We start from the raw sequence: 26,472 nt of genomic DNA, 5'->3' as shown, positions 1-26,472 counted from the left end.
AGGATTAGACGTAATCCCTGCAGAATTAAAGTGTCCCACCAATTCCAGTTGTTTGGCAGTGGGTAAAAGCTGAGCAGCTGCATATGCAAACCATGTCAAAAGCTCAAGTGAAGTGTTAACACCTGGGTTACGCAAAGCCTCCTTCCCTGAATGTGTTTGGTCGGAACTGCATTGTGCAGAATTACCGTGCAATGTTGTCCAATTCTTGCAATAATACAGGCGTCACCTGATGGCTTTGGGGGGAGATGTCATTGTTTTTCCAGGTGTGAGCAGGCTGAGGGTCAGATGTGGTGGTGTCAAATGATGTCTGGCACATCAGGCAGGGTGAGATAGTGCTTAACGTACACTCCTCAAATCACACATTGCAATGTGTTCTTACAAGAATCTAAAATATTTGGGAGGTGAGGTGAGGTATGAATGTATAATAATTTTGAATAAAGCTTTTGAATTTTTTCAGATCCCACCTCTCAGGATCAGTTAGTTTTTTTTCTGCTGAAATCTGTAGCAGCGCAAGCGGCAGATGTGTGATTTCTTAACCTTTGACAGCTTGAACCCCGACCTGATCCCTCCCTTTGCCCTCACAGGAGAGGCCTATATGAGACTAAACAAACTGACTGAAGCTGAACACTGGTACCGAGAGTCCCTGCGAGCCAAGCCGGACCACATTCCTGCGCACCTCACCTATGGAAAACTGCTGGCTATGACAGTAAGCCTTCTCCCTCCATTCTTTTGTTTGGCCTTTAAAGCCACGATTATGTTTCTTCTGAAGGAAAACATGACAAATTGTGCCGCTCATGAGTGAAGTCGTAAGCAAAAATAACTGAACACAATACCCACAGGGGGGTTCTGCCGACGAATATTTCCCTGACGCTTTTGCTACACCTTACAAGATAAATATTTCCCTAGACTGGAATTCATTTCAAAACTTTTCTACATCTGCTGCTATTATGTATCTGCCTGTACAGTACATGATGAATTACATGTGGATATTGGCACATCATTGTCATTTGGTGCAGTCTAATTTATTGAACCAGTGGCTTCACAATTTATCTTCTTGACTTGTTTGAACTTTTTGTAGTCATGCGTCATTTACATCCTCCTTTTCCTCCCTCTTTTAGCTCACTTTTGATCACTGACTTTTTCTCAGCCTCTCCAACCCTTTACTGATAGTGTGTCAGACAGGAAGTAAATGCATTGAAGAGTCCTTCTTGTCAGTTATGAATAGGGATAAACCGATTATCGGCTGGGTCGATTATCGGAGCAGAAATTCAGCATTACCGGCATCAGCCTTTTGGAAGAATTATATAGTCGATAATAGATTAATTTAAAATAGTGATAGATCGATATGGTTTTTTCAAGGCCGATACAGATACCGATTATCAGTAGTCAAGAAAGACCGATAACCGATATTGAAAGCCAACATTCATTTTCAGTAAGAGACAAAATATTATCGTCAAAATTTTAAAATTTTATGTTTTTTTTCCTTTTAATCTTAAACATACAAAGAATTGACAGCTTTGTTTTTTTAAAAATCTAAAAAAAAAAAATTTCAGTCATCAGCATGTGTTACACAAAGTTAAAAATTAAGCAAGTGAATAGTTGAAAACGTTTTCTACTGCAGGCAGATATTTTTTCAAAATTTCAACATAATTTCTTAATTTTATTATTATTATTACTATTATTATTATTGTTGTTGTTATTATTATTATTTTCATTATTTAAAAAAAAAATCAAGTGTAAGGGAGTTCCCAATGTGTCAGCTAAACTGTTGTGGACAAATCTTGATAAAAACTCTGAATTTGACTATGTTCGCAAGCATTCGCCGCTCAGTGAGATACCACCGTTATCGGCCTTCAGATTGGTAAAAAAGCCGATGCCGATATTTGGCATTTTGACAAATATATCGTCCCCGCCGATAATCGGTCTATCCCTAATTTAAAACTCTGTTTAACTTCAGGAAACTATTTATCGAAATGTTCAGTTAACTTTATAAGAGATGTTGCTAACCCGAGGAATTCAATGCACCTTCTGTTTTTGTTTGAAATTAAAACTAAGATAAGTAAAATATATCAGATTTTGAAATATTGGAATATTGGAGATTTTTTTAAATGTATTCATTTATTTATATTTTACTCTTTAAGACTAAAATGCCATTTTGCAAATCTTAAAAAATTGTTCAATAAATATGTCTGAAATAGCTCAGGAGTGTTTTTTTTGTTTGTTTGTTTTTGTTTTGTTTTTTTACAATTTTGACATTAATATTTTCCATTTAGTGGAAATGGAATATCGGCTCCAAATATTGGTTATCAGCCTCCTTGATTACTAATCAGTACCGTTATCGGCGCTGAAAAAACATATTGGTCTGTCTGAAGTTATAAAAATACAATTTTCAGATTTAATGCCATATTTTCCAGGCTACTAAATCTTGCTGCTATATAGGCCACTTAATTTGAAAATTATAGAGTACTGATTCATTCTCGGTTCAGACACAGTCTAAGAGGTTAGCAACAAAACTAAGTGTTGAATATGTGTACTATGTCATACTAGGAGTTGTTTTTAATTATTATGGTTACCTCATTTAAATACATGACAAAGCGTTCTATTTGATACAGTGCTAATTACAGTGTACAACAAACACTGTTTTATAAAATTCTTACCTCTTGAATTATCAATTAAAACGGAGCATTGTTGTCCAACTATTTGATGTCGCTCTTGTACTGGATCATGGTACAAGTGATTGTTTGGTTGGCATTAGTCACACTTATTTTCATCCCATGAAAGTTTTTAAATGTAACATTCAAAATTAACCAACATATTGATTTGAAGTAGCACTATTGTACTGTAGGAATAGGCCCTCACCCCAATCCCTCCTCCACAGTCCAGGCCTCGAATGAAAGAAGATAATTGTGTACTAAAGCTGAGTGCAATGGGATCTGGAATTCTTCTGGAGGACAAAACACCTCCTGACTCGTCACTTCTTATTTTCCCTTATACAAACAATGTCATGCATGATTTCATGTCTTTCTCTAAATATGAACTTTTAAAATTTGGTCTTTTTGCAGAGATGTTCTTTTTGATGAAGAAACACACTTGATTCTTCAGTTTTTCAATCGTGTGTTTATTCCCATCGCTTTTTATTTTTATTTTTTCTCAAACCCATCCATTCATTTTCAACTCTTTTCATATACGTTGTCACGGATGAGCTTGAGCTTAATCCCGGTTTACCAGCAGTCTACACCCTAATTGGTTGCCAGTCAATCAAACTCAGAATTATTCTGCTGGTGATCTCAAATAAAAGTCGCCTGTTAAGTTGGCATAAAGTTCTCTCTGTGCAAAAGCCCTTCATCATAAATCATTTGAACTCAAGTTGTTTTCCCAAGCCCAGTCTGTGGGAATAACACAGACGAGTGTTATGCTTTGCCGCTCAGTTATCCGTGACGAGAATTGCATTTTATTTAGGAGACTGCTACTGATTTTAGCCGAAAGTTGAAATCTTAAGGGAGACATTTGTGTAGATTTTGACAATGACGGATGGAAAAGCAGCTTTGAGCACATATGATTATATTAGTGCAACACCAGCACAGAAGGGAAGTTAATTATTTGGGCTTAACCACTGTGACACGTGCAGTGATTTGGTGTTTGTAAGGAATATATGACCAGCCCTGCAGTCTGGTCATCTGTCATCGCCTGCTTGCACACTCTCCTGTGACAAAATTACCCAGATCCACTCGGGGTGGTTTAGGTTGAGGGTGGAGATTTTGAGCGATTAAGCTTGGCGGCGGGATCATTAAGGGTTGAGGGAATGGAGGACAAGGGGGTACAGAGCTGCTAGCTGAGACACGGCCAGCGATTGAATCGGAGTTTATTGCTTGTCGGGAAGGAAGCGGGAGATGTAATCTCATCATGACGCTATTATTGCCCGCCTCGTTGTGCTGAACACTCCACACCTCCGCTTTACCTCAAGGATTCCAACGCGTGTCAGAATGTTGACACAAATGCTTGCTAACAGAATTGTTTTCCGCTATGTGCTGTCATTTCCAACAGTTAATAAAATTCAGGCGTCATTCATTGGACCGCATTTGCAGTTTTTCTGACGTTGTCCAGAGATTTTAGGTGTGAGGCACACACCATTAAGGCCAGCATGTGTGCCAAAATACAAACGAGCACATGAAGCACACAAGCGCTTGATCAATGGTGTTCATATTGGTGATCCCGAAAGAGTCTCCACTCTATACACTTTATTTTTCAGACCGATACCAGTCTGAGTACTCAACTCTTGAGTAGTCACTGATACCAATAACCTATTCCACTAATACTTTTGATACAGAAAATTTCCCCCCCAAAAAAGTAACAGATTATTTTAAAGCAAGCTCTTTATATTCCAATATAGCATTTTTCCTTAAAGTTGCATTGCAGTTCTAATTTCTTATTTCTAGTTGTAAAACTAGCCACAAGAGTGTGGCCGCGACTGGTATCTGCCACCATCGTGAGTACTGATACCTTTTAAATAAGCCCAATATGATGCCTGGTATTGATAACTTGCATATATCCCCAATAGAGGCCATTCAGGATGTAAAATATGTGGAACCCTTTCCCCTACTGTATTTCTTATAGGGCTGGGTTTAAAAAAATAAATAAATAAATACATAAATCATTAATCAACATTGAATCGATTTTCCTTTTCAAGCCTGATATTTATTCATAAAATCATGGGGAAAAAATGGTTATTTTATAGAGTTTTTTTCCACCATAAATTCTTCAGAAAATAAATATTTTAAAGGACCATTTTTTTTTCTCGAAATTTACTGTTCACGTCAATTTAAACGTATTAAGACCTGACTTATTGCACTTAAAGATAATCCCGAATCCTTTTAATTTTGATTTACAATTATTGAATTGAATTGTGAAAATATTTTCCATCTCATCCCTGCTTGATGTCAATATGTGTGTAACCGTGATTATAAAGGTGTTACTTTCATTAATAAACTAAACCATTTGACCAGTTACTGACTCGGCAAAATTTACTTTGGAATTTAATATTTGTGTAGTTTTTATCATGTCCTTGACATTTAAGAAGAATTGATGTGCCATAGTTAATCAATATTGCATTGAATTGAAGTGAATCAAATCGGGAAAAATTTAAATCGAATTGAACGGAACTCTTGCAAATTGAAATCGGATCAATTGAGGAAATTAGAAACGATACCCATCCTTAATGTCTTACACTAGTATTATGCATAAAATATGTATAATTTGAGACAGGCTTTTAGTAAACCCCCTCTGTGCATCTTCAGTATTCATGAACACTGATATTTTTTTCATCTGTCTGATGCACGTTAAATGACTTTACAGTTTTTGTCTGTAACTAGTTACATCTGATAAATTAGATCGTGTCACAAGTCTCGTCTTCTATCCACTCTCAACTCCCATTTGTGAGGGTAAAAGCTTTATTCTGAGTTTGAGCAAACACACACACACACACACACACACACACACACACACACACACACACACACACACACACACACACACACACACACATGCCTCCATTATTATAAAATCATCATCCTGTCAAAAGTCCGAATGAAACTACACAGAGATGACCGCTTTCCCATTGGAATGTAAGTTGACTCCCAGGCGCGGCCATATTTACAGTACATTGTACCTCGTACTGGCTTGATTTTCCACAGCATCAGAGGAAACTCGCCACACTTGTTTATTTACATTGAAAATTAATTCATTGAATTTGCAGTTCACTGAAAACCGTAGAGGCATTAATACGAGAGTCTGCTAGTTGGATGGTGCCAAAATAAAGTGCTTTATCTCAAGCGTATGAGGGCTTTGTGAATGCATTATTCATATTGGGCTTATTGTTCTTTTCAGGCAAAAAAAAAACGTTCTAATTATGGCTGCCTTGTTAATACTAAAGCAGGCTCTTATAGAAGGCTGCTGTTAGTGGTTTGTTTGATCAGATGTCATCTGGTGCTTGAATGAGAGTTGAACGTGTTCATGGCCCAGCCTGCACTTCGATTGGCCGGCTGCTCTGCTTGCTTCGCTTTGAATGACAGTTCAAAGTCTCTAGGGGCTTTTTTTGTGGCTTTGATTTTAATTTGTTTCGTATTGGCTTCACCTACAGCTTAGTAGTATGCAGAAGCAGTATGCACATGTTGTGCACATTTGTGTTCATTGTTATCAGTCTCTTCTATTTTTTTGTTTTTTTTTGTTTTTGAGTGAGAAGACAAGTTCTGTCTGTTCAAATATGTTCATGTTGTCATGGTTCAAAGAGTGGCACCTAAAATAAATGCAAATGGAGTTTAGAAGTAGAAAGCATTACTACACAGCATGGCAAATGCATTTTTACATCACCTTAAAGAACAATCCAAATATAAGCATGCATCCACCTCTCAGTTCAGTGTCTATTTTATTTGCATCCACTTTCCATTGCCCCACATAGAATCGAATGTACACACCAGTAATCTGTGGTTGCTTTGCGCAAGTGTTTTTTGCACTGTTCAAAGTGTAACGAATGAGCCTTGGCCCTGTTTGATCGGCTGCATCAGGAGTGACCACACGTACTGTATGTTGACACATGACACATGAGCTTGGAGAAACAGCGCGGGTGCATGGGTATTTATTAAGATTTATTGTTAAAGTGAGGCTGTTGAGTTGAATGTGGTGTTATTGGAATGAATAGTTTCATGAGGCATTTGAAACAGTAATAATGACATTGTGGTTGATCCGTCTCAGGGGCAGAAATCAGAAGCAGAGAGGTACTTCTTGAAGGCCATCCAACTGGATCCCACAAAGGGCAACTGTTACATGCATTATGGTAAGTAGTCGTTTGTTTTTTCAACTTGATTTGAATATATAGTAAGTTGATCCCAGCCTTATATCCACAAGTGCACTCTAAAGATAATTTTTGAACCAATTTAAGTTTAAAAAGAATTTCTGACCAATATTTAAAAAGTCGCTTCAACTGGTAACACACGATTGAAGAAGTTCATCCAAAGTGACTGTATTACGTTTTAATGAACATTAAACGTTATATATTCAATTTGGATTAATTAATTACATTACAGGGAGTCCTCAAGTTACGTCATACACGACCTACGTTGTTTCGAGTTTACGGCGCCAGTGCCTCATCCGTAACGCCTTCTTTTTCGTTAATTTCCTACAATAATCACGCCATTTTAAAGTTGTGTTGTTGCTCCCAGCAACGGACGTCTTCGAGCAGGTCGGCTCACCATCAGGCGTGTCACATTTCCGTGTTTAATGCTGCATTCGAGGATGGTTGTAAGTCAGACTTTTCCGACTTCAAACCAGGATGTGTGTACGGGAATGCCCCCTTGAACTCGGAAATTCAACTTGCGAAGTCAGGGTGGGGGGAAAAGTACCCCGACTTCACCGGCGGACTACAATGTGACGTCACTCTGAATGGCAAAACACAATTTACTCAAGTATAAAACTAGTTAGCGTTCTTCAGCCATAAATATTAAAAATAACTTCACTTAACACACCGTACGTGACAGTATACAGCTATCTGCCTGCATGAAATTAACAGTGAACTACTGAACTGTATGACATGCTTATGAAATAAGATAAGAACAATAAATGAAGCAAAATTGTAAGAAGACGAGTTTACTGGAGGTCAAAATTAGTTTTAGGACAAAAATAAAAACTAATTTATAACTATCTACTAGGGGTGGGTGATATGGCCTAAATATTATATCACGATATTTCAAAGAAATTTGCGGTGACAATATATTGGTAGTAATTACTGAACAATAGATTTGTGATTGGTATTGGAATAAGAGCACTTTTATTGCAGCAACAATATTTAACCCAACTTTTTTTTCCTGAATTGAAATGTAAACAAAGTGCAAATATAGCAACTGTAATGGAATAAAATGGAAATAAAAACAGGCCAGCTAGTGTTTACCCTGTGAATTGTAACATAACTGCTTAAAGCAAATTCACAATGAAAGCAAATACCTTCAGAAGTCAGTGGCAAATTGCATGAGTCAAAAAAGTCCATTATTTTCTCCTGTGTGGTTGATCCTCGTGTTGTAAGGGGGAATCGCCAATGATACGGTAGCAGCCAGTTTTGGCGTCATGCTTTGTACATCGCAGGCAAGTCTATTGGTAAAAAAAATTTTTTCCTTTGTGATTGTTTAGGCAGTGGTTATTTTTGCCGCAACCGGCAACCCTCCTGCGAGCGCAGGTTGCCTTGAATGTCTCTGATTGGTTAATATCAGAGGAGCGAGAAAATGCCGTGATTGCTTGTAGACATTACTAGCGGGTATGAATAACACAAATGTGCATGTTTAGGCTACTGTGTGACAACGCACACGCCATCTCATTTAGAGAACATTAGCTTAGCGGCCGGTTGGCATCACAAACTCACGTGAACTAGATGGCGAACTATCGGTCACGGTAATATAAACCCGGCGGATTGTTTATCTTGGCCAAACAATACGCGACCGCGACCTCTTGTAACCAAACAGCCTCCACACGACGAATCTCACTCCCACTTTGCCGAAGACGCGACAGAACCTCAATTTTGCGATATTTAAAATTTTTATCACCCAAAAGAAATACACCGGTAATATCGTAGAAGGTATGATATGGAAAACTCCCACTATCCGCCATTTTGGTTGTTTACTTTCACCTCGAATGCTTTCAGGTCGGAACTGGGGAAAACCAACTCAGATAAATCCGAGTTCCAACCATCCTCGAATGCAGCATAAGTCTCCATTAGCTCCGCTCTCCCGTCCGTCAGCAATGAATGTCCGTGCGGAAACACAAAATATTGGTTTCGGCTCTTCCGGGTCGCACAACTATCTCTGTTTTTCAATTATTGTTCAAAATATTTTGATGTAAATATCGTCTTTAACGGTGAAATCCGACTTGAATCGAAATTTGGGTTACATCTCCACTGTAGGAATTTCATTTTAAACCGGTTCAATTTACCCAACTTAAAATGTTAAAATGCTCGTTTAAATATAACATGTTAAAAACGTTTGTTTGCACGTATCCACTTCCTGTCAGCCATTTTGGGAATGACATCATCATTGGATGTCCGTCAGAAGCAAAGAGATGTGGTTGAATTCCTTCCACTTCTTTACCTCCTAGTATTACATATGAAGTACCGGTATTGTCCTTGTTTTCTTCTGGCCTGTGTAAATAACTTTGCGTTATCCACACTTTTAAGATGATTTCTTAGTCCATTGGGTGGTTTAGCATCCTGGTAGAATATTTGAGAAAAAATAAGTCAAGACAGTACAATACTCAAAGTATGTCTAAATTCAGTCATATATCTCCTCACAGTACATATTCTATTATGTCTTCCCCATATTGGGTGCCACTCTGTCAATTCTATTTTTCCCAAGAGTTCCCCTCTACATTCTAACAATGCCCTTCTCTGTTGGGCTTCCAGGTCAGTTTTTGTTGGAAGAGTCGCGGCTGCTGGAAGCGGCGGAGATGGCACAAAAGGCGGCCCGGCTCGACAGTGAGGAATTTGATGTGGTCTTCAGTGCTGCTCACATGCTCAGGTACGTTTTGGATTGGAATTTTTTCACTTTGTGGTATCTTTACTGTATACGCTGTTCCTTCAGTGGAATGGGAAGGCTGTTTGTAAAAGAGGGAAGTGTGCCATGTCTGCATGGTTTCTCCCCAGCCAGTACGATTGACTTGACTTGCACTTTATAATCCTCTTCTGTGGTCGCAGTGCCAGCTGAGCTCAGTGAGCTTTTCGGCTGTGTATTTTCATATGTGCCTTCTCACTTTTCCCTGCCACTCTTGCTTGGCGGGAGCTGGCTTCCACTTCCAAGTCAAAGTGAAACGTGCAGCTGAGGGGCCTGAAAAATGAAGTGTTAGTCGGCCACCGGCTCGCTGTTGTTTTTCTAAATGCAAGCTATTAAATGGAATTTGGGGCTGCTGGATAAATAAAAGGTATGTTTATTGTGCTAATAGTTGTGCTATGCAAGATAGACCAGTGTGTTGGTTATGTCTTTCTAAATAAAACCATCCCCAATATTTGGCAGACCTGTATATCAGTGGCGAGCGGTGACTTTTTGTAGTGGACATGCTGAAGACTCACATATGCAAGCGCCCGTAAGGGCGCGGGCGAATTTTTTTTTTCTGTATTTTTATTATTAATTTCAATATTAAATATTATTTTATACCGCTGTGTAGGTATAAAATTAAAGCAGAAATATTCAGGACAGGTTGATACGCACACACTTAATGTAACCAGTTCCGTGGTGTATGAAATGACAAAATCACAATTTGCCAGTTCGTTGGAATTTACAGTATTCGGGACTGGCTCGTGCCCATGATGTAAACTCAACTCAGAGAAGGGAAAAAAATGACATCGCAGAAAAGCCGCAAGATTTTCAACCAACAATAAAGTTTACTGACCTATTTGGACAGCCACCTAGCCACTGATGTCTCTCATATGTCCTTTCTTGAACGTGAGGAACGAAATTAATCCCCGTTTTCGTGATGAATACTCCAGTAGGACGACCACTTTAAATGATATTTTTGCTGGACCATTCCTGGAGCGCGCCGGAGGAATGCGGAGCACGGCCGAGAATGATGCATGAAATATGGCCATTTGCCGGCCCTCTATCTTCGGGATGCAAAGCCACTGACTGCTAGCCAGTGCTAGTTACAATATAACCAGCACAGTACAACAGCTCTCGATGGTAGCAGGAAAAAAAGTACAATAACAAACAACGTTAACTGAACTGCACGCCTCCTAACCCCGGGTTTTCACTGGATGCTGTTGCGGTGCGGTTGCGGTGCGGTGCGTCTTGACTGCGTGCTCCGGACGGGTCAATTTTTTTGTCAATCCACACCGGCTCCGCACAGCTGCGGTCCGGCAGCTCCGTCGCCGCCCACTTCCCAACGTGTCTCGCGGGACCGCGCGCGCGCGATCATGTGGCATTTCACAACGAGAGGTGGACTTCTTTTGATTTAACATTTTCTTCTTCTTCTGCTATGAGATAACATGCAGCATCCTTTTTTTGGTTGTCCTTGTAAAGTATATTAATAACGAGAGTCGGGTCAGTGCGGGTCCACTCTTTATTTCTGTCTTCCGCGTCCGGCTGCCGCTCAGTACGGCAAGCGAGACAGGCACAACAAGCAATCGCGAACATCAAACTCACAATACATTACAGTCCTTATAAAAAGGATGTGCCGTGTCATATATTATTTTGTGGTTTTCCACCTCCAATATAAACCTCTCCTCGTCCATGTTCGCTGGTGTCTAAACCGTGAATGAGCACATGGCCCGGCGACGCCCACGTCACGTTTTGCTGAAAAACTTGCGAAATAGGAGCTGGCGAGTGTTTTATTCTGAAAGCTAACCGGAAATTTATTTTGAAACTGCCTCGGTCTTCCTGTCCCGCTCGATGTGTTTTGTGCTAGCTTGCCATTTGCCGGAGGCCTACCGCTGCGGCGTCCGGCAAAAATAGAAAATAGGCTATCCTTGCGGAAGGCTTGCGGCACGCCGCAGGCCTTCCGCAGTCGACACGCAACGCACCCGCAAGCGGTGTAAACTGCACCATTCGAATGAATGGAATCTAATTGCTTGCGTCGCCGGACCGCACCACAACCGCACCGCAACCGCATCCAGTGAAAACCCGGGGTAAACCTCCCTCCCTCCCGCGGGACCTGTGTTGCGTTCACTAACAGTCAGACATCATAGTGCTCAACAACCCCACTTAGTTCATTATACTTCCTTTCCTCAAAAGTTCTCCAGGAAAAGGGCACATTGGGATTCGGCGATGAACTTGAACTGAACAATGACTGTTGACCACAGAACAAGCCAAGTAAGCCAATTTTGCGCATGCACGTTGTCAGATAGGCTGTGTGACCGACAGCTTTTTTGCCATTTAAAAGCCGCACATACCGGAAACAACGTTCACAGAACTAACACAATTGATTTCTCATTTGTGTCTGCATGAAACAAACTGTCGACTTCTCCGCAACCCGCGAAGAAAACAGGACAAAATATGCAGGAATTTAAGACCAAACAGTAGAACTACGGTATTGTATTTTCGAGGACACTGACAGCAATATTTTCAATGATTTTATTTTGAAGAGGTCGTGCAAGCGCCGCCTAATAGCTTACTAGGACGGAACGCCACTGCTGTATATGATGAATGGAAATTCGTAAATAAAGCTGGATATAGTAGCAGTAAAGTTATTTTTTTTTTGTATCTAGAAATCCATTTCAATCAGACTAAGCCCATAAATGTAAAAAGTGACATGTAAACATACAAAAAGGCAACTTCACTTCTGGAGAGTAGTTTTGAGCAATGCTCAGGCTTTCTTCTTCCTGTTTGGCGTGATGCCTGACCCGTCCACAGCTCTCGCTCTTTATGTGTTTATGTTGGGTGCAGACGTGGAAAGGCCTCTCTGGCTGTTAGGCGAAAGAGACACTCGTCAAAAGGATGAGGTGAAATGTATTTTTATTGCACTCTCAGGAGCTTCTGATCGTTTTGCTACCAAACTAATAATTGCACGTGTTCTCCTTTTAACAAGTTATGAAATAGGTTTTCATCTTCCGTCTTGTAAATTGATTCTAGTTGGCAACGACAGTTTTGAACAGTAGGCTGTTTAATGCTTAAAGGCTATTTGGGAGTTCTGTACCTTTTGTGTATCAAATTATTTGGTGTTCTACAGTACGCAACATATCAAAAACTGGCATACACTTATAATTCACATATGATTTCACATTCGACAGGCCATATGTTCTCTGCCATGTCAAACAGCAGCACGCATATCTTAACAATGACGAGCATGTCATTACGTTAGGTATGCCAATTTGTGCTACTTTGACTTGGTCTCAGTTTCCACACAAAATCTCAGAATTGCTTTAAACTTTATGTACTTGTACCCTTCCCTTGATACAGCTATCAGTAACATTTCCGTACTTGATGACTCTTTGTTCTTTGAGTTAGTCATGTCTTGGGGAGATAAATTGTAAACAAGATGTCCCAGTAGTAAGATCAGTTATTCAGCAGTTGATTTCTCTCGTTGCCTTCTCATACTTTAGTTTAGGTTGTGAAAAAAAAGTGCTTGTTTGTATGGTTAGAACTAGCCACTGTCTCTCAAATTCCTTTGTTCACTACAAGTTTGGCAGCCTTACAAAGTCCTTGAGCACCTTCAGTCATGTTTTGTTAGCTCTCCAGGCGACTTCTGCCAAACAGTGATGGATTGAGCAAGAAATCATCTTTTTCAAAAATCTGTTTCTAAATAATGGCAAACAAACGTGGTTGTGGTTAGATGTAAAACTTACCCATTTATAACAATCTAGCATATCTGCCTGCTTGTATCTGGATTGCTCTTTCGTAGACAATCTTTTTCATGGAGAAACAAAAAAATAAAATAAAATAAAATGGGAGCATGTTACAGTATGTCGTTACTTGACGAAATGAAATTTTGAAATCAACAACATGCTTACATTTGTCATCATTTGCATACATTTAACAAAAAATGACATCTCTTAATCAATTAATGGATGTTTTGGGGATAAATTTTGTACTTTTTATTTCCATTTTGGCCAATAATATGCGTTCTTAAGTATGTTCTTTTCTTTTTCTTTTCTTTTTATGTTTCCAACATGACTGTGCCCCAGTAAAGTTAGGAATCCTTTGATGAGTTTGGTGTAGGAGAATGTGTTTTGTGCAAATTCTGTGATCGGCTGTAATGTCTTCCCGATCTGATGGGCTCGTTACATGTTATAATGTTATATTTAATGTCTATCAGCAATTTTTAAAGAATTTTTGGTGTTATTTTTTTCTATACATTTCAATTGTCTTCTTTATATGTGGGTTTTCAGTATCCCCCACGGATGGTGGCCATTGACTGTAGAAATATGATACATTGCTCCGTCTTCTGATTTATTTATTTATTTTTTTAAATCCCCAAACCCGTTGATCAACGATTGGCCAAAAAAATGCTGATCTTGTAAAGCTATACTTTACTTCACTTGATTGTAATCAGACTCGTGCTATTAGGTTGTTCTTTTTTGTTCTTTTTTTTTTTTTTTTTTTTTTGCACAAGACCAAACATGTTTCACTGTTTATTTCTATGGAAAACTGATGATTGTTGAATCCTCTTTTACCTGGAATTTTAAATAACAAGTGATCTTATAATTGACCACAACATCCAACAAGAAAGCTGGCCTTCTTTGATCAGCAGAGAAAAAGCGGCTCCACCAGCAGCCACGGCCTCACTGCTGTCCTTGACTTTGTCAAAAATAGCCCATTTGAATAGAGCACTTGTTACCATCAGTGAAAATAAGGCAGTTGGGCTCTGTGATTTGTGCTTTAGCACACTTTTATAACAAGAGAAAGAGAGTCGACGTAACGTTTGACATCAGCAAATAGCAAGGAATTTCAAAAGCTTTAAACTAAATGTCTAGTTTGTAATGTTCGTCACTGGTTCCTCTACTTACTAGCTGTACACATGAATGAGTGTTAAATACACCGAGTCAGCTTCCTTTGCTGTGAGTCCTGACCTCAAGACTCAATTAACCAAAATGTGCTTGCACTGTACTCCTGAGATGAGATGTTATCAAGGATCCAATCATCGAGAAAGATGCTATCAAATGAGAAACATTGAGGCAAATTCTCATTCTTCATCTCGTCCCTTCCAGTATTTTTTCTGTGACGCCCGTACAAACCATAAACACAGCAGGTTGAAATCCTCTTCTATGTGTGAGTAATAAAGATGAGTAATGACCTGATTGTTTCTATATTCCCTTTTTAGACAAGCCAGCTTGAATGTTGCAGCTGAGAAGTATTATGGACAAGCAGCAAGCCTGAGACCCAACGTAAGTACAGACTGTGGCTAATCATTGTCATTACCGTTCCAGCTGGTGGACGCTGGGTTATCACAGACCGGGTGGCTTTTCAGTAATCTCGGCCATATTACTGTCCAATATGCCTTCATTGTCAGTGAATCTCGAAGAAATTAGGGATTTTGCTAAACCAGAAGTTTGTTGCTTCGTCAACAACTTTAAATCTGCGCCACATGGCAACACTAATGATAATAACATATGGTCATCTTTAAAACATGAGTACCAACATTCAGTCATTTCACCCATTACTACTTGTGGTCAACTAATATTTAGTGACTTGAGCAATCGGCCATTCGGGAAACTCATGAAATTTCCAATGGCCAGTGCTTCCCTCGTGTCAGGTGTCTGCTCATCCCTTTGATTATCCATCTCTGCTATGTACAGTGCTCATAATAATAAATGAGTACACCTTAACAGGTGTGTAAGAACACCTTTAGTTTGCTTTCAGAATTAGGATTTTCTATGGGCTACTATTCTACAAAATACTCCCACTACCGTGGGCTATTGATTACAAGCAACATTTGTTAATTAGTACCAATAAAAAAAAAAGTCGTTTTTAATGAAATGTATTAAAGTACATTTTGTATAAACAGGTAGACCCCGAGAAAAAGACTGACAACTAGTTAATTCCAGGCCGAGCAGACATGTTGCTATCCATAACAGTCATGGAGGTCATAGAAAATACTAGATCTCATCGTTTTTGTAGTGGGTTGCATTAATTTTTTGCATTGGTTAATTTGATTAAACTGATTTTGTAATCTCTGGCTGCATTCTATTACAAACTTACTTTCCTGTTGTGAGTTAAGTGCATATTCTACAGAAAACAATTAGTCAACATTTTGGAAATTGTTCTTATGTTCATTGAGATACTGCATAAAATCTTTAATTTTTCCAAAGGGGGTGTATATGCATGCTGAGCACTGTATGTACCGGTACACTGCATACTGCAATCTGCTCTAGGGCAGCATCGATTCAATATTTTGGTAATTGGGTACCCTGCTGGGAAAAAAAAAAAATCCTCTTAGTAATGATCAACCAACTAGTTTTCATTTCTAGATAATCAACTTTTTTTGTTGTTGTTGTTTTTTAACTGTGCTTAGCAGTGCACTATTTCCCACTCTAGAAACATTAGTGAGATTTTGGTTTATGAGACAATTTGACGATTTTGCCAACTAAAACAGATTTGAGTAAACTAGGTTTGTTGAAGTGATCAGTAGGAATGGCTACTTTCACTGTTAGCGCGCTAGCACTGTTAGCCGCCACTAAAGACTGGCAGCATGTGCTGTACAAAACAATGTTTGTCTAATTAAGTTTTTTTTTTTTTTTTTTTTTTTTTTTTTTTTTTTTTTTAAGCAACCTTAATTAGCAATTGAACGAGATTTCAGTTCAAAGTTGTTTTTGACGTAGGTCGCAATAGTTTATGACGGCAATATTAACGGCACATTCTGAAAGGCAGGTCAAGCCGTCACACCACGACACGTTGCCGGGAAAAGCTTCAATATAATATCATTATAATCTAAAGTATCATCTTCACATATTTGGTAAGGTTTATTTTGAAGTTGGCCTTATCGCCAGATACTGTGTCAAATATTGCCCACAACATAAACTGTTTACTTCACTATAAAGCCGGGAGATTCACGGGAGAACTGACTGATCGGCACTGCAGCCGATTGAAATTCGTGAGCCTCCCGCGTGAATAAGGAAAGTTTGCAAGTCGTTTTATGGATACAAATGGTCTATAAGTGTAAAGAAGACAAAGAATTAATAAGAATGACAAAGCGTACAAAATGATCAGTGTACCCGTCTCGTCTTCTTTACCCTTCCGTGTGTCGACTGAGGCCAAGTACCGTGTCCATCTTCATCTGTTGTTGTTTCATGAATTACTCAAAGGGCACTGGTGTTTTGTATTAAGAGCCAATGTCTCCAGGGTTCGATAGTACAATTCACTCCATTTAAAGTCTTGCCATTCTCTCCAGCTAAGCAAGTTAAGTCATATCGGATGCCGGCTTTGCATGGCTCTTCGTCTTCGCTTTGAAGTGCCCTATCTCATCATGGGATTCTTTTTGCCTTAATAGCTACCTGCACTAGTTGAGCCAATGATCCCCCAACTGAATTTCACACTCAGTCTTTCGATGAGCACATGTTGCTCTATGGAGCAGGCTAATGTGCTGCACATCTGGCTCTGCCTTTTCTGCTATATGACAGTTTTGTGTGTGTGTGTGTGGGGGGGGGCCGAGTGGTTGCTGAGCTGCAGGAAATGAGGGGGAAAAAAACGAAGGCTTTTGATGAGCGACATTTGCGGAGTGCCGCATGTGCTGCTACAGGGCAAGGGGAAAATGCTGGAGTGTGGATATAAATCAAAGGTGTCTTAGCCGTATGAATGAAGCAGAGCGTGGAAGATTTTTGGCTGAGCTTAACTGAAAGGTTTTACCGGTGAGTTGAGGAGGGAATTTAACTCAGCTCTTGATATGCGCTCCAAGAGATTTTGTTTTTTTTTTCTTTTTGTTATCTTTGGAAGAAAAAAAAATGTGGAGATGGTTTATTCCCTACTGACTAGGAATGTAACGATAAGGGCAATATCGTGATATCGTGATATTAAAACTGCCTCAATATCGTCGTCGTCATGTTCACAATATTTAAAAGGAACACATCTGTTAAAAAAGTCAGGTTGATTTCCATTTGTGCAGTTCTAGCACCCTCTAGTGTCTAGTTTATTAGTGCAATTTAATTTTCATTAGGGATGTTTTGGCCTTCTATGTTTAAAATCTATGCTAATTGTCAGATGAAGGGGAACCTAATTTGCTTGTGAAGCAATCTATGTGTGCTTGCAATAGCAAGTAAGTGCCTCAATATTGTTATTAGAGATTGTAGGTGGTTTATATGCAATGCTGTTATGTACAAAAGCACAATATGGTGGTTTTTAAAAAAAAAAAAAATTTAGTATGAGCTCTCTTTTCTACAATATTGCGATCTTTTTTTCAATATCGCCAGTGCCCCCACAATATCGTGATAATTATCATATCGTGACCTTCATATCGTGATATCGTATCGTGATGTTTGGATATCGTTACATCCCTACTACTGACTGCTTCATATCTTACTTAATTCATTATTATATTGGTACCATAGTTAATTTTTTATTTATTTTTCTGGACGAACAATGTGTTGCCACAGCAACAGCATTTCACCAAAAATGGCAAAGTTCGCGTTTCAACATCATAAAGGCCGAAACACTCTTCCGAGCAAATATGAGGTTGATGTGGCTCATCCGCGAAAAACACATGTATTTGCTTTTGCCAGTAGATGGCACTACCACCACGATGAAAAATCAATTCCTACATGTCTACAGGCCTACACTGTCATCAAATATGTAAAATTGTGAGAAGATAGGATCATCTGGGTCAAGTTACTGCAGCTTTTGACACCAAGCAGACTGTCAAGATAACAAAGTAATGTCCTGGGGACAAGTCTGGGAATGTCCTTGAGTGGCCCAGACTTGAACCCGTAGCATCTCCGAAGATGGCTTCAGCATCATACCTGAGGGGATTTAACAATTAGAACAACTGCCTACAAACTTGTGTGCCAGGCCGAGATCATCAAAGCATTAAGAAAAGTGTGTATAGAAAATAGATTGTAGGTTGTTGAAATGTTCTACATTGATTTATGCAACAAATAGAATCATAAAAATTGAGCCTACATAACCATTCTCTTGTCGTTATCTTTCAGTATCCTGCAGCCTTGATGAACTTGGGAGCCATCCTACACCTCAATGGGAAACTTCAACAAGCTGAAGCCAATTACCTCCGAGCGCTGCGCCTCAAACCCGATGACGCCATCACCCAGTCCAACTTACGTAAGCTGTGGAACATCATGGAGAAACAAGGCCTGAAGACCACCAGCCCTTAAGGGTTGACCCTCATGTTCGTCTTGCTGACATGAGGAGACTCAGGGAGGACGTTTGCAAACACAGAGATGTCTGAAAGGTGCCTCAGCGCCCTCGTCATGGCTCTTGCATACACGAAATGTTGCCCGAAGTTTGCCGTGATTGTTGCTTCTTTTTTTTCTAATGAGAGCACTTGAAATTCAGGTGGGATTTTAGTTCCATCTTCAAACATTGGCAATGAATTTGAAGGAATGAGATGAAGGTATTTGCTATCACCTTTTAGAACCTACGCTATTGAGAAAGCCACCCAGAATAATTATAGATGAGATTAAGTTTGAAAACAAATATATTATGAAGTAATTAAGTAGATGTGAGACTTGAAAAGGGAATTAATTTATTCGCTCTTGCAGCACAACAAAAGCATCAGAGTAAAGTAAGTGTATTCCTTGCCAATTACAGTTTAAAGATTTGGCATGAAAATGTAAAAAAAACAAAAACAGAAAGAACTTGGACCTGTGATATTTATTATGCCTTCTGATAAAATCATTGAGACTTTTTTTCAGCAGTGCAAGTGTTATGTCGGCACTGCTGAAGGAATGAAGTCTTTGTGGATATAGAAAAAAAAAAAAACTTCCTATGGAAGTTGTAATCAATTTAAGGACTAGTATGGGAGTCTGGGTAACGGCAATTCCCATACATGTCACAAGCTTTTATTTAATACGTCAATGAGTGAAGGAGTTATTCTAGCCAAATACAAATGTTATCTATAGCCATGCTGAACTTTTTTAACGATTCAAAGACTGAAGAGATATTTTCATCCTGTCTTTGTGTTGGACTAAACTAATTTGATGTATTTGTATAAAAGGAATCCTAATATATACCTGAATTGTGTAGTTTAAACAGAAAATTTTACAGGAAAAAAATACAAGTCTGGCAAAGCGTGAGATAGTTGTTGGTTTGCCTAACTGTGCTTTTTTTTTTTTTTTTTTGGCACATTTTTGGTGTCAGGCTTAATGTGTCAGTGTTGCACATTTTGTGTAATTAACATTTGTCTGTTATCAGCATAAGTAAAAACGCAGCTTCTGAAGATGAAGAAAATGTATAGAATTGGTGATGTTTACAAGTTGCTGATCATTAAATATCTGTTAGACCAATTTTCTACTGCATCCTACCAAATGGTTTAGTGCAATTGGGCCCATTTCAAAGTAGTACTTCAGGAAATTGAAGGGGAAAAAAAAGAAAAGAAAAAGCATTTATTGTAATCTTGCCATGTTGGCCACAGTCACGAGACAATTTATTCCTCCTTGAGCCAATTAGGTACCATGCAGTGGAAAGTGGCCATTGCGTTGTAAGTTATTGTGTTGTGTTACCATAGCAACAGAACCAGCTGGCACTGTGTTTTACATGCATAACGAAGAAAGCGTTTTTCTCTTTTGGTACCTGGATGAAGTCTTTAAATCTATTTGAAGTATAAGTGTGATGAAAAAGTGCAGTTTTGGTCAGAATGTGGTTATCTGAACGTTGTCACGTCTTTTTGGTGATTTCTCACGAGTTAACATTTCTAATGACATTCCTTCACAGCGTCACGCACCCTGTGGTCACGACATGTATTTCATTGTTATGTACAGTGTTTTTGAGCAAACTCTGCGAATTGCTTTTGTCAAGTGTCCCACTCTGTGTCTCAGCTCAGGGATCTCAAGCGGTGCATTATTGCAGAAACAGTTGTTCACAGAGCTAAATTATAGATTTATTTTTGAACGTTGTTGTATATATTGAGATTTGTAACATTTTTTTCCTTTTTCTAAAAAAAAAAAAAAAAAAAATGGCAGAACAGAACTTTTCCCCGATGTTGCTTTTTTCCCCCTAATAAATATATGCTATTATGCATTTGAAAAAAGAAGAGAAAAAATTCCATCCCTTTTTTGTCCAACTTGAACTAAGTGTTTTCACACCCGCTTTCTTATTGTGTTTTTCTGTCAAAATTAATTGTGTAGTCCTGCAAGCTGTGAAACAGTTTTAACACAGCATTTAAGGCCGCCTCCGCTACAAATTTGTTTAAAGTGTGTCATAAAAACAACAGTAATGGATCTACTCTGCTTTGATCATGTAGCATCAAAGAAGACTTGTAAACATTTCCATATGTAGAGGGCAGCGCATGTCCACATATGGCGTACAGTGTAATCCAGGTACGACCTCATGGAGCTGCTTGTACTTCCTGTAGTTAAATACAGTACACAGAAGCTGCTCAAACTGTCCAGTGGCGCTTACATTCTCTGTATTAGAGAAATGTGTGTTCACTTCCAGTTTTGAGATTTCCCAGATGAAATGTACAGGCACGTGAAAAATGAGTCCCAAATAAATGAATAATGCAGGCGGTTCCTGCCTCGCTGAAAGGTTTGATGAAAAATGATGAGGAATGAATGATGTTGACCTGATGTTTCTTTTTTTATGGTGAGAAACGAAACGCCATTGGGATGTTCACGACCACCATCATCACAACACCAAATTTGGGATTACATTATTGAATTATTTGATCATTACTTTCACTAAACAACTTAACTCAGAAGCACATTGTTAATGGTCCAACACCTTCCATGGACCAAAGAACTCTTCAGGTCTTACTGTAGTTTCACAAGTAGCCTCCCTTCTGCTAATTTTTATTGCTGTGCACTTCATATGCTTAAATGCCAACCTCAGATAAAAATTTCAGATAGATAGATAGATAGATAGATAGATAGATAGAGAGATATTCCCATTTTTGTCCACTGAAATCCTGATTGCTGCTACATTAGGTTAGCTTTGGTTGCACTGCTAGCACACACGGTGCTCATTAATTTGCTTTCTATTCTCAATGGTTTATAAACAAACAAAAACAAAAAGTCCACCCACAAGTGCCTCACTACTTACTCCAACAGATGGTACCAATTGAGGTTTGCGATAGCATGCTTTGAATTGAAGTGATTGTGATCAATCAAGGATAAATACTCATTGACAACATCCCTTCAACAGAAATCCGTCAAGTTTGACCATCTGAAGAAGTGGTGATTTACAAATGTCTTGAAAAATGGATACTTAAAAAGTAGTTTGTCTCGAAAAAGAGTGACATTAACAGTGCTTTCAAAGAGTTTTTGAAGCTATGCAACAGTCAAAAGTTCAACCAAAAGTTAAAACTCCAAAAGGGCTTTTTCATAACTGCCCGGTGTTATCAGGTTGATTATTGAGTGATAGAAGAAGCATTAGGTGATCCTAGTTTCACATTATTGATTTTTTTTTTTTTCTCCTGTATCCTGAAAGGAAATTGTATTTTTGTGATCCAAGATGGCGAATTGTATATATGACTTGTGGAGTATTTTTGGTTTTCCATTGAGGATGGAAAAGGACAAAGGGTTTGATAGTGCTTGCACATGACAATGTGGTGAGATTTTGTTTTTAAACCTTTCTTGTATTGACTTAGAATTCCAGCTTTTTATTTCATGGTATTTACATCGAGTTTTGTTTGAACCCACCCATATTTCAAGCATATTTGGTGGCATAACCCTTATTTGCAATAACTGTACCAAGCCTGCGACCCATTGATTTTAGCAGACTGTTGCATTCTTCACTTCAAATGCTTTTCCAGGCCTTTGCTGCAGCCTCTTTCAGTTCTCGATTGTTTCTGGGGATTTCTCCCTGCAGTCTCCTCTTCAGACGCTAAAATGCAGGTTCTATTGGGTTAAGGTCAGATGATTGACTTGATCAGTTCAAGACGTTCCACTCATTCTCCTTGATGAAGTCCCTTGTTGTGTTGGCAGAGTGTTTTGGGGTCTATAGGCGTTTTTCCACCACCGGAACTTGGGGAGAACTTTTCAGTATACCTTGGTAAAATTCAGTTTGTGCAACAATTACCAGGGTAATTAAATTCCCCGGCCATCCAAGTACTATCTCAGCAGCAGGGTCTTTCTGAACCAGGCAAGAACTTTGAGGGGGCGGGCTGCAATGACCAAGGCTGATTGGTTGGTCAAATTTGGGGGTGTGTTGTTTTTACATTGGCTGGGCTCATCAAACTCATACGTCATCAAACTCATTTGAATTAATTACCGAGAACTCAAAGATGCTGTGGAAACACAATTCTAAATTCCCTGCTGAATTTTTACAACTCCCTTTACCCAGAACTCAAAAATCCTGGACTTGTTGGTCGAAAAGCGGCTAATTAGTTTAATTAGTTTCCTTTCCGTTCCTTCAATAAAGGCTCGTGAGCCTGCTCCTTTGTATGGTATGCAAAACTACAAACTTCTCGCAGTTTGAGTAGTGCAGTTCTGTGTTGCGCTGTCTAGTTTGAGTATTTCAATTTTTGATATCACAAAAGCTGCAACAATGTATTCTCATCAAGTGCAATTGCAGTAGGAAAGAAAATCATTTTCAATGGCTTGGTGTACACTAATGAAACAAACACTAATTACATGTTCATTATAATTTTGCTGTAGTACTTGTGTATAGTGAGGCATATACAGTAATGAAAACGATACAAGGAACAAGTATATTTGTAGATACTCAGATACTTAAATCCCTTACAGTCAAAGAACATTGTCGAAGTAATATGTTTCGTTATCTCACACTTTATCTGCTTGTTCACCGACACCGGCTACCGCAGTGTTGGTGTTGTTTGTGATCTTGTGCAGGGATCTACAAAGAAGGAGTCTGGCGCAATCAAAGTTTACAGATCTCCCGGGATGGCCACACTTGATGATTTATAGAACGCTATTACCAGCACAACCCTTGAGGCCCTCCGAACACACTTTTTTCTCTTTTTTTCCCCCAGCTGGGCCAGTACATAAGACCATGTCACAAATGATTAGTTCCAGAGACTGAGAAGGGGATGTGAACATCCAGAAGCGTGCTGTCAAAACAACAAGCTCTTCTCCAGGCAGCTGGCTTTCTATTCAGGAACTCAGATGCCATCGTATGCACGTTAAAGAAAAAACACTAGTATGGAACGATATGTTCGACTGGTTCAAACGCGATCCACCCAAGGTTGATGTTCTTTTGAGGGAGACTTGAGGATCCTCATTGTGATGCGAAGAAATGACTCATCTGACCTGTGAGGGGTCATTTCAGGTGATTTAACACACACTGACAGCAACAGTGGAGATCAAGCAACCATGCGCGTGAGCAGATTCCCTTCACACTATGCCATGATAAATCAGCTTTGGCTTATGTAGTCAAAGTGGGTGTTGTCCATGCAAATACATGCTTGAATAAATCATACAACTTGATTCGTTACTTCTGGAATGGTTTTAGTTTTACTTTATAACTGTCATATAGTAAAGTAGAGAAGAATCTGCAAGGCTCAAACAAGCAAAAACGAATAAACAGATTTTAACAACAATTTATTCAAATTATTAATTTATTTATTTTTACTTTATCGTACAAAGTATACCAATGCAAAATCGCATACCTGTATATTTAACCTGTTCTGATATGTTACCCCAGTATTTTTTTTTTTGAAATATTTTTCTGGATGGATGGATGGATGGATGGATGGATGGATGGATAGATAGATAGATAGATAGATCTCTACATTTCATCCATTTGACCTATTTTACTGTGCTGTATACTGTACAGTACCTATTACTGCATTTAGATACACGCTGTTGCTAGTGTTCTATTTTTACGCTGTTATATTGTGAGTGTTGTATGAGATATTAGTAGAAAACCTACTCCTTGGACAAATAGTCTTGTCACTTTCATTGGCCATGTCAAGGGAATTGTTGTGTAGAACAACGACAAAGAAAAAGAGGTCATTAAAAAAAAGTCCAGGGTAAAAACACCATCTAACACTTGTTTTTCTTCATGTGACTTCATGTCAATATCTATTGCAGTTGTAGTAACAAAACGTGTGCGGTCAACCTTGAATTTTATTTCAGATATAGGATTGTTATGGTTCATATTCCCAACTTATTTACAGGTTGTTATTTTTAACAAAGTACAATTGTCACCTCTCTGTGAATGGGTCTATTTCCTTGTTTTTCTGTTTTCCACAACAAGTAACAGAATGATTGTAGCACAAATGTAATTGCTGCAGTCTTTTATTTCATTTAGGTAACAGCTTTTATTTCTTGTTCCTACTTGTAGTATTTTATGCCCGGAAATGAAGAAACCCACTTGCTTAAAATGCTACATTTTACTGTGTTATGTATTTATTCTGTCATTTTTATGAGTTGCCCTGATGCCAGGACATAAAAGTGCAGTTGCAGTGAAGGGTTTCATATTTTAGCTGTCCAAAGCTTGAATGTGTGGTTTGATCAAGAAACCGCACACCTTAGGTAAGACTTCACCACACGAGAGTTTGTGTCTCGCTCTTGATTAAGCTCATTATCTCGCTATTGAGACTTCTTGCTTTGTGGAAGACGAATGCCGCAAATCAAGCCTTTCTTGAATGGATTCCCTTCAAGCACCGGTGTTATTTCTTCTCAAAGCCGAGAGACTTGCTGATTAAGTTACTCAGGGGCCATTAGAGCCGGCGACCTGTCCCACTCAGCCACCGGTAGCATCAATCATGCAAATCCAGAATGTGGACACCCTAGTCAGGCCTGCCACAGCCTTTATTACAGCCTGATGTCAGACACCAGTAAAAAGTATGCAGTTAACCACTCTGGACATTTTCCTTGAAGAACTCCTCCAATAACAGAAATGGGACACCATTTTTGAGCAGAGTGAGCCATAGGCTTCATATCAGTCAGGTTTGGTTTGTCATGTTTGACACACCCACCCAGCCCTGGTTGCTTATCTCCCTGCGGTTGCTGGGACTGGACAAGCTGTTATTCTAGCTTTGACACTGGTGGAAGGAGGTCATTTCCAAATGGCTTTAGGAAACCAAACCAACCACGCGAGGGACCTCATGAAAGGTCCGGTAGACCTTTGGATGCAAAATCTAAATGTTTGGACAGTTTGCTCTAATTGTTGTTGTTGTTGTTTGTTTGTTTGTTTGTTTGTTTGTTTTAAACTTTTTTTTTTTTTTTTTTTTTTTTTTTTTTTTTTTTTTTTTTTTTCTTTTTTTTTTTGAAGAGCTCAGAATTGTTCATTCGGTAGTCTTACCGATTCAACGTCTTGTCATCATTGCTCTTTTCCTTTTTTTTTTTTTTTTTTTTTTTTTTTTTTTTTTTTTTTGTGTGTGTGTGTATGTGTGCGTGCGTTTGCGTGCGTGCGTTTGCGTGCGTGCGTGCGTTTGCGTGTGTGCGTTTGCGTGCGTTTGCGTGCGTGCGTGTGCGTGCGTGCAAATACGTATAAATTTATACTCATTCATTCACCTAAAACCTTATAAATATCCCATTACCCTTCGCCTTAACCAGGTACTTCAGAATCTTGCCAGAGTCGTGAGATTTAAATGGTCAGGAGACCAGAGAAAAGGTCAGAAAAAAAAGAAATAAAGAGAAAAGAAAGGTAAATCAAAGTGACATCCAGCACCGACCAAACACTTCCTGCCTTCCCCATGATTACAAAATCAAAGTCTTACGCCAACCCCGGAAGCCTCTAAATTCCAGCAAATTTAGCGAGATCTCAAGAGCCCAGAGGAAAAACTAAAGAGAGGAAGGAGGGAAGGATCGATAAGGCAGAGTGAGATCAATAGAAGCCAGTACATCCAATCCATCAAAGTGAAGTCCAGCACCAACAAGACCCCTCCTGCGTGGTTACAAAACCGGAGTCTTATGCCAACCCCAGAAACCTCATACTTCTAATA

The 26,472-nt window shown here is 39.0% G+C and overlaps 1 protein-coding gene across 1 annotated transcript in view; it reads left to right on the top strand.

Moving 5' to 3' along the window:
* Nucleotides 1–20,650, top strand: part of tmtc2b (transmembrane O-mannosyltransferase targeting cadherins 2b) — a 96,598-nt gene extending 75,948 nt beyond the window's left edge. The window contains exons 8-12 of the mRNA XM_077515926.1: nt 585–706; nt 6,748–6,829; nt 9,437–9,551; nt 14,782–14,845; nt 18,599–20,650. Of these exons, the coding sequence (XP_077372052.1) occupies nt 585–706; nt 6,748–6,829; nt 9,437–9,551; nt 14,782–14,845; nt 18,599–18,778 (563 nt within the window). The 3' untranslated portion in view covers nt 18,779–20,650. The remainder of the gene's footprint in view (nt 1–584; nt 707–6,747; nt 6,830–9,436; nt 9,552–14,781; nt 14,846–18,598) is intronic.
* The last annotated feature ends 5,822 nt before the right edge of the window (nt 20,651–26,472 follow it).

The sequence above is a fragment of the Festucalex cinctus genome, chromosome 3, assembly GCF_051991245.1.
Source record: "Festucalex cinctus isolate MCC-2025b chromosome 3, RoL_Fcin_1.0, whole genome shotgun sequence".
Classification (NCBI taxonomy): Eukaryota; Metazoa; Chordata; class Actinopteri; order Syngnathiformes; family Syngnathidae; genus Festucalex; species Festucalex cinctus.
Note: the sequence above shows the minus strand (reverse complement) of the source record. Positions and strands in the feature narration are given on the sequence as shown.